General features: G+C 45.4%; 1 protein-coding gene across 3 annotated transcripts; it reads right to left on the bottom strand.

The window, feature by feature from the left end:
* Positions 1-91: 91 nt before the first annotated feature.
* PDHA1 (pyruvate dehydrogenase E1 subunit alpha 1) lies at positions 92-12,079 on the bottom strand. 3 transcript variants are annotated; one of them, XM_066313951.1, is made up of 12 exons: positions 11,907-12,079; positions 10,669-10,683; positions 9,409-9,477; positions 7,921-8,094; positions 7,143-7,269; positions 4,804-4,895; positions 4,349-4,441; positions 2,972-3,127; positions 2,715-2,786; positions 2,001-2,068; positions 1,056-1,164; positions 92-542 (listed from the first exon to the last, which is right to left on the bottom strand). In XM_066313951.1, exons 1-12 carry the CDS (start codon positions 11,970-11,972, stop codon positions 378-380), a joined length of 1,206 nt encoding a protein of 401 aa, XP_066170048.1. In that variant the 5' UTR covers positions 11,973-12,079; the 3' UTR covers positions 92-377. The 3 variants fall into 3 exon arrangements, with proteins under 3 accessions (XP_066170048.1, XP_066170050.1, XP_066170051.1); XM_066313953.1 differs by lacking the exon at positions 10,669-10,683; XM_066313954.1 differs by lacking the exons at positions 9,409-9,477; positions 10,669-10,683.
* Between the last annotated feature and the right edge of the window lie 4,866 nt (positions 12,080-16,945).

Here is a 16,945-nt window from a genome sequence, read left to right as displayed (position 1 = left end):
GATGTTTTCAGTTAGTGACTTTTCTGCAGCAAAACCGGAGCGTGTAAATCACTTTTTTTTTTTCATTAAACAAATCAAACAGACCATTAGATAAAGGTTGGTAAAGTTTAATTTTTATTTTTCTTTTTACACTGTACATAACACATACAGCGATCCAAAGAAAGTCAGTAAAGCAAATATATAGCACTTTAAATAAACCACTTTCTCTTGACCTTTCTTCTGAAACATTCAGCACGTCTAAGAAATTCCATACTCAGATGGATTTCCTTGCACATTTCCTCTTTTGAAAGAGCTCTTAAATAAGCTTAAGAGTTATTATAGTTCTTGTAAATGCATTTACTTATTCTTATGAATAAGTTACACCAATAAAAAGGCCTTTAGCTGACAGACTTGTACTTTATCCACTGGTTTGGGCCACGCACTTCAAAGGGTGGCTCATTGAAGTAGATGTGGTAACCCAGTTCTTCCAGGGGAGGCTCTGGGTCAGTGGTAGCAAACTGAGCAGCTTCCTCAATCTCCTTCCTTACTGCCACATCAATTTCCTAAACCACAAATGCATACTTATTAAAAGACAGCTCAGAAAAAGCATCATAATTTTGAATTTAATTGCTATGATAAAGTATCAGTCAGAATTTGTTAGCAATGACTAGAAATATAAAAAACCTTTAAAAATTTCTTCCCTACTAAACTGCATAATTTTGGGTAGTACTGGTACCTTACTGACAGAGGACCATGATCCCACTGAGCTGTTCTGATTATGTGAAATATTGAAATATTTCCTGGGGAGTCAAGAAAGCCCAGGTAATTTTGCTTTCCATCAGAAAATGACACCCCCCCAGCCTTACTTAGCACACAAAAGCAAAAGGCCTTTCCAGCAGAGCACAACTTCAGCAGCTGGTCTGCAAGAAAACTTCACCTTCACCTATAAAAGTGATGTTAAAGCAAACCTTAAAGAGCTTTAAAGAAAGCACTGCATGCTGCCCAGTGATGCACTTTCTGAAGATCAGCAGTGTGTGACTGCTCAAGAGCTCCTTACATAGCAACTACAACTATACCTTTAGTTCTTCAACGCTAGCCAGGTTGTTGTTGACCATTCTGTCCTTCAGCAAAGTAATGGGATCACTTTTGCTTCTCACTTCCTGAATTTCCTCTCTAGTACGATAGCTAGGAACAAACAGGCAAAGATGTGAACCCTGGAGCAGAGTGCGGTTCTGGACACAGCTCACTTTTAGAAAAAGAGTTGTCAGCGATGCAGGGACAGCAGAGAACATTCATCACCCAAAGGATGGCACAGCAACAGCCAGAGGCCTCTGGAGAGAAATCTGTCAATGCCAACTGAGCAGGAGTAGCCCCAGACTCAAGGGAAAGGGGAGCAAACCCAGCCTGAGACAGTTATCCTGAGGGGCCATATTTCCTCCTAACTCTCCCCCCCAGGGAGGGGGCTGATGACTTGCCCACGCTTCCACATCACTGCAGGTTTGCAGTGAAGAGCTGGGATACACCACCTCTACTTCATGTAGACACATTCAGCTCTGTCAGTGGGAGCAATGCCCAAATCTCTCTAGCACCTGGATGTTTGTATTTTTAGGATGTGTTCCACTTGTTTGGGCACTCCAAACTGTTCCTGTAATTTTTACCTTACAGGATTTTAATCCTCTTAAACCCCAGAAAAGCAAGATGCTTTTCAGCCAAACCTTCATTAGGACACACCATAAGGTCACACTGAAAGCAGAATTCATTAGTAGCAGAGAAGTTTAACTGACTTTGTGCTTGTTCTAAGCCCACCTCTTTTAATTCTGCACTAAAACAACTGTGTAACATGGCCACAGAGTATCAGCTGAGCAAGGAGAGGAGTGAGCAGGCTGCTCATAGCAATTTCATCACAACCTTTAAATGCATCTGACATCTGATTTGAACACTCAATTTCACAGTTTAATCTCAGAATTTGGCCATCAATACTTTTTTTCAGTGAGAAGAAAGAAGAAAGAATGTGACAGTACCTTATTCCAGGGTCACTCATACTGTGGCCATGGTAACGATATGTCTGTAACTCCATCACAAGAGGACCCTTGAAATGAAAAGCAGTAACAGAGTGTTGCCACCAGGAGTGACCAGCTTGTTACAGCACAAACTATTTGCTAGAGCTGAATTGCACCAGTGATCAATTACTTCAATAGGTTTTTCTCAGTTTAATTTGCATAATATTAGCACATATAGTTTCACACAGTAAAATGAAACCTAATTCTTTCAAATGAAAGCATGTGCTGATATTGTAAGCATTTATTCTTATGTTCTGATTGAGCAGTTTTACAATTTCTTTCCTTCCACCATTACTCAGAATATTTCAAATTACCTGTTGTTTCTCACAGAACCTTCATTACTCTGAGTATTAAAAATCTTCAAAAACAGTGTTACCATATTTAGGTAACAGACACTAACATTGACTCAGAAAACCTTTATTTCACTTTCCCTTTCTTGTAAATATAGAATGATTATTACCTTTCTTGATGGTTCCCCTAACTAAACACAAAGATCACAACTGCCTGACAGTCCTAACACCTTTTACAACAGAATGTAACTGTGGTAGAAATGGGAAAAAATGACAATATAAATAATATATTAAGTGTCTGGTTAATACAAATTGAGGAACTACTTATGCAGCAATAGCTGCAAGAATTCCACCCATGAAAAAGGAATGCCCATTACAGACTTACATTTCCAGACCTACAGTACTCAGCTGCAAACTTTACTGCTTCTCGGACACAGAGAATATCCATGCCATCCACCTGGTAGTGAGAAAAGACACATTAAGGCAAAAATCCCAGCCTCCAAACTTCCAATCTCAGTATTTCTACAAGTGGAACAGAATTCAGTTTCAAGTAAATATATGTAGAAATAAAGGAAGTACCTGTGTATGCACTGTGTGGGTATGTGCACATATATTCCCCCTGGAAAAAAAAGCTGTACTCACCCTGAGCCCTGGAATGAAGTATCCTCTTTTGTAGTAGTCAGTGCTGGCTGCAGCTCTTTCAACTGATGTTCCCATTCCATACCTATTGTTCTCACAGATAAAAATGCAAGGCAACTTCCATAAGGCAGCCATGTTGTATGTTTCAAATATCTGGCCCTGAAAGAAAATTAAGTTACATCTCATCAGGGAGCTCAGCCTTCAAGCATTAGGCTCTACTGAAAATCCTTCCATTGCAGAGGTCTAGAAATTTTCATACTAAAAGTGATCTGAAACCAGCCATTTTCTACAATTCAGAGGGAATAAAAGAGAAGGTACACTGTATAAGATAGCTTTCATCTCAATCAGGAGTTTATAGAAGTTAATTTTTAAGCTTAATCAGTATCTGTGTTATGGTAGCACAAAACCTTCAACTTTTACTCAGTTATTACAGCAACAGTCATAAAAAACCTTGACAATTGATTAACCTGGCAGGATGCTGCTACAGCAAAGTTAAGTTTGACTGCAGTGACTGCATCAGCCTTGTTGCTCTGAGTCAAATTTAGGGAAAACCATGAACTGAGATCTCCACCTGTGCTTTGAAAGTGTGAAACTATCAATGGTACACTCCAAATCACCAACTGCTTATCTGGCTTATTGTCTCAGCTGATAACTTGAAGAGACTGGCTGGAATGTCAATAGTAACTGGCTCTGCCAGAATGCTCTGTCCTCTTCTCTGTCTTCAGAAACCTGATTTACACATCTCTCCCTATCCAGCAGCACTGTCATCTTCACCATCCTTCAGAGGTCTCGTTACAGCACAGACACTTCAGGGTCTCACACTTAGGTGAGCTGTGCACAACTGGAAAGAGAGTAAAGAGTAACTGGAAACCCCTCCTCCCAAGATTTGTGTACCAGTCACGTAATTAACATTAGCCTCACTCACTCCCTAAGTATCCAGAGCGTTCCAGAACAGAAGGAGCCAAAAAGCTTTCCCTCCACTACAGCAACAAAGGCCAAGCTCAAAATGGGGGTGGGGAAGGACAGATTTTTTAAACAGGTCCAAAATATGATAAAAAACTGCAAGCACATGCTACATTCTTGATGCATAAAGAGCACTTTGCAGTTAACTTCTTAACTGTTCACTTGAGTCACTGAGAATTCTCTGAGGACTACACAATTGTTGGAACACATCCCTGCTCAAACACCTCATACAACTCACATAAGAGGTGAGTGTGTCCAAACTTTGCAACATGCCTGGCCACCTCCATGGAGTTCATCAACACTGCCTGGGTTGCAGTTACACAGGGAGTGCAGAATGTGTTCTTCCACCCCTTGGAGGAAAGGCAGAGCTCACAGAGCACAGAAGGAAAATCCATTTCCCCAGCCATGCTCCTTTACCTGATTGGCTGCACCATCCCCATACAAGGCCAGGCAGATTTCGTTTTTACCGAAGTATTTACAGGCCAGCGCAATCCCGGCTCCAAGAGGAACCTGCCACAGAGGACAGGACAAAATATTTTAGAACAGTTGAAGGAGTTGAAGATAGGTAGCCTGTGAACTTTAAGGAGACATTTAGGCTGTTAGAGACCTCCTCAACAAACAAGCTGTTACCCACCCGCTACTCTTTGTTACAAATGTTATTACAGCCAAAATGTAAGCATAAACTGTATTCTCAATATGATTCATTTTTGCTACAGTTTAAAAAATGGTGAGCACACCAGACTAAGACATACAAGCCACAGAGCAAAGGGTATTGCATACAAGCTTACACACCACAAAAACTGAGAGGAAACACCGAGAGGCAACAGGACACGAATTCAGCTTGTGCTTTAAAACAGAAGCCATGTATATACCTGAGCACCAACAATACCATTGCCACCATAAAAGTTTTTGGTATACATATGCATTGATCCTCCTTTTCCCTTTGCACATCCTCCTTTTCGACCTGAAACACGAATAACAAGCAATTTATTTTTTGGAGGAAAAATATACAAATGGAAACATCTAATTCAGTTCCTAAAGGTAGTAACAGTAAGACCATGTCTCAGTCATTAGATCTGTGTGGAGTTAGGACATGATGGCCTCTCTCATACAACTTTACAGTTAAATATCCCAGAAAACAAGTAAGTGAAGGAGGGAAAAGAGAGAACAATAATGAAAGCATAATTCTGAAAATATGGATGAGATAAAGAACTTTTAAAACCAACCAAAAGTTTCAGTGTCCTACCATACAAAAACACTTGCAGATAAATATGGGGTGCTTTTTAACATGGTCTCATATATGTAATCTGCAAGAAGCATATTATTATTTTTTTTTGGCTTCTGCGAGAAAAGTTCCAAATTTGTTGCAATAATTTAGACTTGTCTTCCCTTTGTCAATAACCACATGTAAAAATTACCAACAGGACACTAAAAAAACCCAACATCTACCAGCTCCCCATCCACCCCAATATCAACATCTGTCACCCAGGCCAGCTTTATTCAAGGGGTAGTTTGAAGGTAACCAGTGATCCATGACACATTACAACAAATCCTGTTTAAATGAACTCATCTAAGAAAACAGAATTTCTCATCAGCCCATTCAATTTCCTATCCTTACCTGTCTTGTTACTATTCATAGGAGATTGTATTTTATTTCTAATAAGCACAGCTTGTCTGGTTAGTTTTTTTAAAATAGCTTTGGTATTCATTTTAGAAGTGGGTCTCTTTCTCAAGTTGGTACTTCTCTTTCTTGCAGCAGATTATTTTTTAATTGATATTTCTCGTACCTTTCCTATGTTTATTAATTGTTTTTGTGGGAGCTGTTACATATTCTGCCAGCTAGGACCAAAGAAAAAAAAAAAGTCTAATTTTAAGAAAAATAGTTTTATGAATAAGTGCAATTTACCTTTAGTAAGCTCCCTCCACTTTTTGTACAGCTCCTTCTTGTATTTTAGAATGTATTTAAGAACTCCTGATTAACCCATGTTACTTTTTGCTACATTTTCTACTTTTCTTAGAACACAAACTCATTTCCTACATAATTGTCAATTCTCCTGTAAACTCCTTTTCTATAGCTTGTTTCCTATAATCTTATCTACTGGCTTTATTTTGGGTGACTCTGCTTCCTTCTCCTTCAAAGAGTTTTTTAATTCTGGCATTTCCTGGTCATTGTAACTCATGCTGCTCTCAGTTTGGCATTTCTAGTCAAGATCTTTCTTTTCAAGGATGGCCTCTAGCAGCAGTTCTCTCCAAGAACTTCCCCCAAGTGTCATTTTCTGGAACAACAGTCTCTTTACCACAGCCACTTCTTCCAAAGAGTCAATATAAAGTCAAGCATAATGTTATAGAAAATTATGTATGCCATGAAATGAAAAAAAATCCCACCACATTATCACTCATATTTGTAGTTTCAGGGCCCATAGTTGGCTTCAGTCATGACAACCTTCCCACTTACTTTCTGACTTACCAGTATCCAGTGACACTTGGCTAATCAGTCACCACTGGATTCTGGGCTTTTGTGCACATTACAGATATGCATTTTTAGCAAACACAGTTCTTAGTTTACAAAATCAAACTGCTTGTCTAACCCTCAAACAGGCTTTCCTATACTAACATTTCAAGCATGCAGTCTCAGATCAAGTCTTTATTATACCAGTGACTCATAAAGCCCTCAAGCTCCTTGCTCATTTTTCACTTCTGGCATCTGTTCACAGATTTCTTAAGAGTTTGTCAAGCTGATCCTTTCTTCCCTGCTCCATCCTCACCCCTACTGTGGACAGCCAGCTCTCCTGCCTGCAAAACCCCTGTCTCAATTATCATTTAATATTCTTGTTGGAGTCAAATTTTCCCAAACCATTCAGTTTATCAGTATAGGTAATGCTTACCAGTCTTCCTAAGACTTCATCAGCATAATTCTGAAAATCCAATTCTGTCTGCTACTGAGGATAATGCCCTGTTCTCACTGAGAGCAAATGCCTACCATCAGCAAGTTCAAAACTGCTGCAGCACAATGGATACAGCACATGGTATCAACAAAAATCTTACGAATTTGTGCTTTAGAAGTACCAGCACCTAAATATTCCTCGTTTGTTAATTTTCACAGCACAAACGACTGATTCATAGAACTGAAACAAGTGATCCATTCTGCTCTGTCACTGCCCTGCCTCTGAAGGCCCAGCCTGCTTTGTGCACCCAGAGGCACAGCACAGACCTGTAAGCTCGGCGAGGATCTCCCGCACAGGCACTCCGCGGGTGTAGGTGAAGCCGTGGGCTCGGTACGCCGTTATCACGTGGTCTGTGGGCTTTATGGCAGCCTCAATCCCCACACAGCAAGCCTCCTGTGACACGGGACAAGGCGCGTCAGCAGTGCAGAAAAACACACAGCTCCCACTCTGGCACCTGCTGATCCCACACACATCAAATAGTGGCACGTCACAGGAAGAGCACAGGTACTGGAGACTGACTTAAATCCCAAGGGTTGGTGACAGGCCTTGAGCTACAACAGCCTTGGGCTCTAAATTCCAACCTGATTGATTAGCAAAGGTATATGGGAGGAGACCCAGATTCTGCAAAAATCTGGAGAATTCCACCCCCCCTCAATGAAGTGTCTCAACAACCACAATTCAAAAACATCAGGGAATAACAGACAGACAGCAAATAAAAAAAAAAATCAGTAAGTTCATGAAGTTTCTTCTCTTGGCTGTTTCTTTTTAGTGGGCACATAATCCATGAGATACAGAAACAAAAGCCATCAATGAAACCTGAGGGAGAAAATGCAGGCATTCAAATGTGCCCATTCCTCACATTCAGCTGATCTCCAGCTGCACTGTGCCCTTCCTCACCTTTGTGTCTCTCCTCCTCCCCCCTGCCCATCCCTCTCCTTCTCTCACAATGTACACAGATACTCAGTTCTACATTCCCCACTCTATTAAAATCCCTACATTAAATAAGGTAAGACACTATAAAACCTCCTGGCCAAAAGTTCTTACCTGACCATCATATAAGTGGCAGAAGCCACGAATAATCTTCTGCTTGTAGAGCTGGTCAGACTTGAGCTCCATGCGCCGGATCGTCTGCATGGTCTTGTAGTACTGCAGCCCCTCCTCTCGAGTCATCACTGCCGTGGTGCTCGGCCCTCCCTCCAGCCGGTGGAGGTCACACTTCTGCAAGGTTAAACAGCTCATTATTTCCTGAAAACCATTCATCCTATTTATGAGTACTGCTTAAGTTTTTTATGATCTGCCATTTTCAAATTCGGAGCGTAATTCTTTCTAAAAAAGAAAGCCGGCAAAACCTAAACGCATAGGTCAGGACAACTGTGCACTGTTTCAAAATTCAGAGAAATAAACCCCTTACTTTTAATAAAGACAGATTTACACTCACAAAAGAAAGCCCTGTTATTCCTACAAGCAAAAGATAAACTAAAGTGCTCCAGAAATACGGCACAAAGCACGCTTCCATGGTTATTGTGTACAAATACTTGGTAAGAGCCACAGCAACTTAGTGAAGAGATAAGAAAGATCAAGAGTTTCCTCTGTTAAACAGTTTGTAAGATTTGACCCTCACCTCTGCTACCCCTGTTATAAAAAAATTACTAAAGAAATTACTCTGGCAGTGCAGATTAAATGGCCAAAATATTTCTCTATAGGTTAAAGACAGTTTAAATCAAAGCAAAAGTCATTCCAGAGCAAATCCACTGACTCCTAGATGAATTGAATACAATACCTGAGCACAGTACTCAAGACAACTCTGCTTCCAAATTCACAGAACAACAGAAATTCTGGAGTTTTGTCATCGACACAGGACCAAATATTAAACCTTGTATCTTTTCATATAAACATATTCCTTCCCTTCCACCTGAAACAATTTTCATACTTCATAGGCACAGCCAAGCAGGGAGAGGGAAAACAACCCAAATTATTTCTTTCAGATTTTCTTTCATTAGTTCCTGAATGAAACACCAACACAAAAGCTACTGCCAATAGAAACATCACTTTTTCCTAAGACCCAGCCACAGCTGAACGCTGATAGAATATAACACACATTTTCTGAGCAGCACCAAGTCAAACATTGAAAGGATGCCATATTTTTTCCTCAAAAACTCACACAGACTTCAACCAGCTGCATGTTTGGGATGGGCTGCAAAAACCTAATTGTTTGAAAAGCATTAAGGAAATAGCAGAACAGATCAGAAAAAGTCCTTTAGCTCCTTTCTGACTCTGTTCTCACAGCTGCATTGCAATATCACAGCTGCAAAAAATCACAATTTCACATTTTTAAGGAACAAGTAATGTTACCACACACTGCCAGCACAGTACTTCCAGCTGCACTAAGTAATCAGGTCAGATAGTGAAGGGCTTGGTTCTGGAAATTCAAACTGTATTTTCTAACTGGAAGAGATATTGGGACCAGTCCATCAAGCCAAGATCTGTAACAAATGCTTACAAAGAATGCCAGTATTAAATGTTCCTCCTTACCTTAATCTCAAATGTAGCTTCACTTGCAAAGTCTCCATAGTTACGTGATGCTACCATCACTCGAGAGGCCTTAAAAAAAGACAAAACCAAAGCATGAACAATGTTTAAATGAAATTATCAAGATAAAGTATGTGACTTGTCAAGTAATTTCTATGAGTACTCCCAAACTGAAATAACTTATAAATTTGACCCACCAGTGGCATATCCCATAAGACAAGGGAACTTTTATTCTGTATGCCAAAGTCCTTTAAAACCCAGTATTTAAAGTTAAGATTAGAAAAAGACAATTTAAACTGGCAATACCCCTTAATATAGGAGAGACAGCCAATGCAGACTTTGATTGCTGACTCTCTATGCTGACTGGAATTTTGCCTTGATAGAACAAAAAGAAACCAAAACTCCAAAACCAACCAAACAGAAAGAATCCAGCAGATATCTGAAATATAAACTACTCTTTTTGTTTTTAATAGGAAGGGAAACTGGGGCGATTCAAAGCCATAGCAATAGAGAGAGCATCATTTCAGTAACAGCATGGCCACTACTTAAAAATGATGTGGAAACACATAAGGTACCTGAGGATACAAGAAACAGAGCAACAGAAAGTGTGGCATGGTAGGGGAGAGATAAGAAGAATGTTTAAAAATACATTCCCTCTTAAGAAGGAACACAGGGTATTGCTAATGAATGGTGATGATTTGAGATGACCAGCAAGTTTCACTGCAGGACTGGCAGGATGGGCCCATGTCCACACATGCACTGTGGCCACAGCATGAGGAACTACACCTTTAGTGGCAAGACTCTACTGCTGATTATGTTACACAAATGCTTCAGCAGCTCCTTCAGCCAGAGAATTTACATACATTTAGCTGAAGGTACATTTCACCAAAATGTTGAGAATGTTCAGGTCACCATCTCCAAAAAAGGTCTGACTGCCCCCATTCACCCTGCCCTGCTACCAGCTTAAATATTTAGAGGTTTTAATTTAAAGCAAGTTTCTACACTATTTATCACAAAGCATCAGTATTATCGGTATTATTTAAGAAAAGCTATTTTACTTCTAGAGCCAGGAATAAATCCACAGTTTGGATTTGCAGTATCATGGAATGGCTGGGGTTGGGAGGGATCTCTTTAGGCCACCAGGTTAAACTCCCTGCCCTGAACAGGACATAAAAGCACGCTGAGGAGTCTGAACAAAAGCCCTGATACATGGGCAGTACACCTATCAAAAGTAAACCTTGACAAGACTGATTGAGGCCTTACCTCACTAACGGCTCCCTAGGTTAGCAGCATTTGGAAGGGAAAAAAAAAAAAAAAAAAAGGAAAAAGAGTAAGTAGCTGTACCAAATAATGAGGGGAGAAGTCAGCAAATTATTACCCAACTAGAACAGAACACTGCAAGTGGTAGTTTCCATACATGGAAATCCATCTGTACACTCTGCAAAACGCTCAAAGCATATATGTGATACTGCTTTAAGGATTAAGTCTACCTCTATTTATTTGGTAATTTATCCCTTCACTACAGAGGCATAGGAACAATTCAAGACAAGTATTTATATATTTGGTAAACAACAGGATCCAAAAATCTTTTGCTAAAATATTTGAACCAGATCTACTTTGGCATTCCAGGAAAACATGGTATGTCCAGAGCAGGCCAAATACTTGTAATAAGGGACTGATTTTAGGCACCCATGTTTGCGAAACTAAATCTAGAGATTTTATTTGTGAATCAGGAAATACTCCTAGATTTGCAGCCCCAAGACAGACAGGAAGAGCTTCCAATAAATGTTCTCCCCTGTATTATTGTGATGGATCCAGGCACCCACAAGCAGTGAACTCCTGGGTGAGAGAGCTGCCTCGGAACGGGGTACAGCAATACATCTGCTCTCCATGGCAAAAAGGCAGCTGATCCCCACTTAACAAAAAAGTCCCCTTTAACTCTGGTCTTGCCAACAAGGTTTTTTCAGCAGGGTGAATTTTTCCTCAGGGCCACAGTCATTACAGTGGAATAAGCAGGGTGAAGCGGTAAAAGTACGACTTTTCACACAAGAGCGACAAAATACAACAAATGACTCACACTAATAACAAAAAACCCCAACAATCTTTGAAAGAACATTCATGCAGAGACTGAGAGGGGCTGTTGGCAGAGCAAAGGGAGCTCAAGCAGTTCAGTCAGACGCTCCAATGGGGCCCAGCACACCCGCCTGAGGGACCTGTGCAGTCGAAGCATACAGAAACAACACCGATCAAAGCCCTGCGCCATTATGGGCTCAAACAGCGAGCGACCATTTTACTGTCACTCGGGATCGTGGCGCACAGGGAAAGAAAAGTCAATTTCTTTTTTCTTTAATTTTTCTTCGGTTTTTCTCTTCCGCCACATTGCCGGCGGCTCCCTCCGTCTCTCCCGGAGCTCCGCCCGCGCCCCTCCCACTCCGCACACGGCGGGGCGCGCAGCGGCCCCGGCCCGGCCGCCACCGGCCGCGCTCACCGGCCGCACTCACCGTTCTCCCGGCGGCCGCCGGGCCCTGCAGTATCCGGGAGAGCGCGGCCAGCAGCATCTTGCGCATGGAGCGGGAAGGGTCGGCAGAGCCTGGCGCCGAGCCCCGGCCTCCGCTCTCCTCCAGCCGCCGCCGCCTCCGCCGCGACCGCAGCCCGTCTGTGTCCCCGCGCGCTGCGCATGCGCGGGCGCAACGCCCCCTGCCGGGCGCCAGAGCCGTAAGGTCACTAAAGGTCAGCGGTGTGGGGAGGGTCGGCTCGCCTCAGGACACGCCAGCGGGGTGCTGCGAGCCCTGTGCGGCCTGCACGGTGGGAACAATTTTGGACATTCGGAGGAGTTTCTTCTCTGAATCTGCCCGGGGGGGCTGGTGGAGTCACCGCCCCTGGAGGTATTTTAAGGATAGGCAGGACACGGCACTCAGTGCGGTGGTCCGGCTGACGTGGTGGTGTCGGATCATGGGCTGGGCTCGATGATAACAGAGGTCTTCAACCTCATTGATTCAGTGACTCAGGCTTGAGTGTTTAATGTTCTGCCACGCCACACCTGCTCCGCCCGAGTGCATTCCCTGGTTTTTAAATGCATAAAATTAGAGCTGAAACGGTTTCCTTTCAACGTCATAGGCATCCATCCCTCGGGAAATACACAGCAAAGTTAAGATTTAACTTAATATTGCGGAGTCCTCCCATCGTATCACACCTGGTGATCTCTCCGGCCCACCTGCCCCCCGCTGACCCGGCTCCCGGGCACGGGCACGGGCTCTGCGGGTGTCCTGCCCCGGCTCCCGCCCCGCTCCAGGCCCGTCTCCTGCCCCGCTCCCGGCCCGGCTCCTGCCCCGGCTCCTGCCCCGCTCCCGGCCCGGCTCCTGCCCCGGCTCCCGCCCCGCTCCTGCCCCGGCTCCTGCCCCGCTCCCGGCCTGGCTCCTGCCCCCGGCACCTGCCCCGCTCCCGGCCCGGCTCCTGCCCCGGCTCCTGCCCCGCTCCCGGCCCGGCTCCTGCCCCGGCTCCCGCCCCGCTCCCGGCCCGGCTCCTGCCCCGGCTCCTGCCCCGCTCCCGGCCCGGCTCCTGCCCCGGCTCCCGCCCCGCTCCTGCCCCGGCTCCTGCCCCGCTCCCGGCCTGGCTCCTGCCCCGGCTCCTGCCCCGCTCCAGGCCCGTCTCCTGCCCCGGCTCCTGCCCCGGCTCCTGCCCCGCTCCCGGCCCGGCTCCTGCCCCGGCTCCCGCCCCGCTCCTGCCCCGGCTCCTGCCCCGCTCCCGGCCTGGCTCCTGCCCCCGGCACCTGCCCCGCGCCCGGCCCGGCTCCTGCCCCGGCTCCTGCCCCGCTCCCGGCCCGGCTCCTGCCCCGGCTCCCGCCCCGCTCCTGCCCCGGCTCCTGCCCCGGCTCCCGCCCCGCTCCCGGCCCGGCTCCTGCCCCGGCTCCTGCCCCGCTCCCGGCCCGGCTCCTGCCCCGGCTCCCGCCCCGCTCCTGCCCCGGCTCCTGCCCCGCTCCCGGCCTGGCTCCTGCCCCCGGCACCTGCCCCGCTCCCGGCTCGGCTCCTGCCCCGGCTCCTGCCCCGCTCCCGGCCCGGCTCCTGCCCCGGCTCCCGCCCCGCTCCTGCCCCGGCTCCTGCCCCGGCTCCCGCCCCGCTCCCGGCCCGGCTCCTGCCCCGGCTCCTGCCCCGGCTCCCGCCCCGCTCCCGGCCCCGCTCCCGGCCCGGCTCCTGCCCCGCTCCCGGCCCGGCTCCTGCCCCGGCTCCCGCCCCGCTCCTGCCCCGGCTCCTGCCCGGCTCCTGCCCCCGGCTCCTGCCCCGCTCCTGCCCCGCTCCCGGCCCGGCTCCTGCCCCGGCTCCTGCACCCGGCTCCTGCCCCGCTCCTGCCCCGGCTCCTGCCCCGGCTCCTGCCCCGCTCCCGGCCCCGCTCCTGCCCCGCTCCTGCCCCGCTCCCGCCCCGCTCCTGCCCCGCTCCCGCCCCGCTCCTGCCCCGCTCCCGGCCCGGCTCCCGCCCCGCTCCTGCCCCGGCTCCTGCCCGGCTCCTGCCCCCGGCTCCTGCCCCGCTCCTGCCCCGCTCCCGGCCCGGCTCCTGTCCCCGGCTCCTGCCCCGCTCCCGGCCCGGCTCCTGCCCCGCTCCCGGCCCGGCTCCTGCCCCGGTTCCTGCCCCGGCTCCTGCCCCGCTCCAGGCCCGGCTCCTGCCCCGCTCCCGCCCCGGCTCGTTGTTCAGCAAGCAGGCTCGTTGTTCCCGGCTTGTTGTTCAGCAAGCAGGGAAAGGCTCTGCAGCTAAAGAAAACATTATCCTGAAGGACTGTGTATGATTTCCCCCAGGGCTTCCAAGGTGCTGTGGCACCCCCAGAGGTCCCAGCACACTTCTGAATAGTATAGTCATCTCTCTGGAAGCTTGCAACCTGCACTGTCAGTCAGTCTGCACATTCCTGGAGGGATTATTGATGGATTCGTGCTCATCAGTGGTGTTCATGCACACACCAGTTACATCTGTGAGGCTCATGAAGCACACATAGGACTGTCCTCCTGCTCAACTCAGGTTTATAGCAAGGCTAAGTGGCACCTGGGCTGGGATGACTTGCTCATGGGAGGATGCTGAGGCTGTCAGAATTTGCTGCAGTGCATGGCAAAACAAGGATTCACCTTCTACTTTTAGTAGTTTTCACATTCTCCAAATGAGATCCATCAAAAGAATGAAGTGTACTGACGTGTGTGTAAGACAGGAAGCTTCTGGTAAACTCACATACCAACTCCACCAAGCAACATAACGAAATAATGGTTTCAAGAGATCACTGAACAATTGTTAACTGGACATTTACTCCTGCTCAAAGGAAACTTTATTATTATTATTATTATTATTGTTGTTGTTGTTGTTGTTACAAAAGAATGCAGTCAAGATGATTTCAAGTTTAGTGTTGTTACCTGTCATTTCTCCTAATGTAAGAAAAAAAGCAGAGCAGTTTTTATATTTACACAATTATAGACAGATGTTATCAACACTTCTAAAAGTCATTGGAAATAGTTATTTAGATAGGAAATTATCCTTTTTCATCCTCCGTGGAAATACAGTAAAGCATTGATTTATATCACCTCTGCCAATTTCTTTTGCTTTTCATGGTATTTCATTAATATTAATATATTTTCTTTATTAAAAGCTCTTAAAACATCCTGAAATTATTAAATTGTCCTACAGAAAACTAACGCAGAAAGCTAATTCATGAATGAGGTAAACAGTGAAGAGGAAAACATAATAAAATCATAAGCAGAGAACGACACTAGAAAATAATTTAATGAAAGACGATTACGTAAGATTTCATAATGGAGTACCTTGCCATGTGTGACTTTAGTATTACATCAAGGGTGTGTTGCATGGCAGTTGGCCAAAACTCAGTGTGTTCTATTGTTCTGGGTGTGATCCTAAAATATTATTTTTTGGGTTGCAGCTGCTGCTACAAATGTCTGCTGTTGCATTGAAAGCCGAGGGAGCATCTAGGACTTCCCTCAGCTAACTGTCTACATCCAGGTGAAAGCAATCCCCACCTCATTCCAGGAGACAGAAGTTTGCTGCATCATTTTTCTTCCTCCTGTGCCACCATAGCTGTAACTCAGCAGGCAGCCAGGGTGGCTGCCAAGGAGCAGCTTGTGGCCACATTGCTTCAGCCTCATTTCTTCTGTGGGAGGATGCCTGCCATGACACGCTTCTCCAGGTCTCCTGGGTGGCACCATATGGTGGCCCCTTAAATTGTAATCTCTGTTCTTCACGTTCATTTAATTCAAAATGCTTGCAGTAAACTGAGGCCATGTAGCAGCTCTTCTGAGTGGCATTTGGATTGCAGTACAGGGAGACTCTGCTGTGTGTGAGAACCTCTGTGGTGGATGGTGAGCTGGCTCCGTTCATTTTGGAGGACAGGCTGGGGAGGAGGGTGGCACAGTCTTATATGTGCTGGTCACACAGCAGCCTCCAGGTCCCTGTCCTGACTTCCTGCTGGAAAGCAGTCAATTAACTCTGAGTGACAGCGCACAAGTGGATGAACATATTCAGATGTGAATGACAAGGGACCAGATCCTGGGGCTGGGCTTAAAAAAATAAGTTATGAAACAGAACAGATGTAGTCTTAGTTCCTTTTCCATATTTAAAACGCAAATCACCAACTTCACTCCAGATGCATCCTCCCATTCTAAATATAAAAAATATACTGTTTTTAACTGCTCAGCAGGAACAGTCTTTTCCCTCATTATTCTTTGTTTTGCATTTCTGTTTGTCTATCTCCTCCCATTTTTCTTCCTGTCCTCCCCACTCTAATTTGATTTTCTTATCCAAACATTTCTTTTCTCAATATTCCTCTCTTTCTTTTCTCATTGCTTCTCAGCATTTCTCACTGAAAATGTCTCTGTTTGGATCTATATCTCCTATCCCTTCTGACTAATTCCTATTAGTCCTACATGTTCTAGTAGTTCTGGCTTTCAACAGCAACATAGGTGGGGGAATTAGAACACTTAATTATACTGTCAAAATCCTTCAGATGATTTACTTCCTTTGGAGTCACTGGAATTTGGAAGACAGGCTGTTTTCTAGGATCTTCCAGATGTTTTGCTTCTAGTAGGGATAGAAAAGTGGATTAAGTATAATTTCTGTTCTTCATTCTGATTGCCTTTCTGCATTCTTATTTGGGAAATGCCAACATCTTGAAGGAGGAAGATGATAATGAAGTTATGTCATTTTTCATACTTGAATTTTTTATCCTTTTATGCCTCTGTGCTTCTTGTTATGTTAACTTTCTTGGGTTTTTAGTCCCAGGAACAATTAGTATTATAACATACAGAGAAGCATTGCTGTACAAAAGGTTCTCCCCATATACATACTAAAGTCCATGGGAAAACAGATGTTACTTTACTCTTCTGTGTAAGCCCAGTTACTGCAGAGCTATTTGAATGTAACATTGATCAACTGGAAAACTGTGAGCAAAAGAAAGCAGATGTATTTTCTGTTGTTGCTGTATCTCACTGGACAGTTATGTCTGAGGCTCAGTTCAGTCCTTCTGCATTTTGATATTTTCATGTCTGTCTTTCAGGTA

The sequence above is a fragment of the Sylvia atricapilla genome, chromosome 2, assembly GCF_009819655.1.
Source record: "Sylvia atricapilla isolate bSylAtr1 chromosome 2, bSylAtr1.pri, whole genome shotgun sequence".
NCBI classification, from domain to species: Eukaryota; Metazoa; Chordata; class Aves; order Passeriformes; family Sylviidae; genus Sylvia; species Sylvia atricapilla.
The sequence above is the reverse complement of the archived record's forward strand: the minus strand, read 5'-3'. Positions and strand labels throughout refer to the sequence as shown.

Bases quoted from the DNA above. Each gene is read 5' to 3' on its own strand.
- PDHA1 (XM_066313951.1), bottom strand. From the start codon at position 11,972: ATGCGCAAGATGCTGCTGGCCGCGCTCTCCCGGATACTGCAGGGCCCG. The intron at 3,128-4,348 runs GTAAAGGAGCAT...ATTTTCTTTCAG, and splicing joins GGGATGGTGCAGCCAATCAG to GGCCAGATATTTGAAACATA. The intron at 2,787-2,971 runs GTGAGTACAGCT...TCTCACTACCAG, and splicing joins ACTTCATTCCAGGGCTCAGG to GTGGATGGCATGGATATTCT.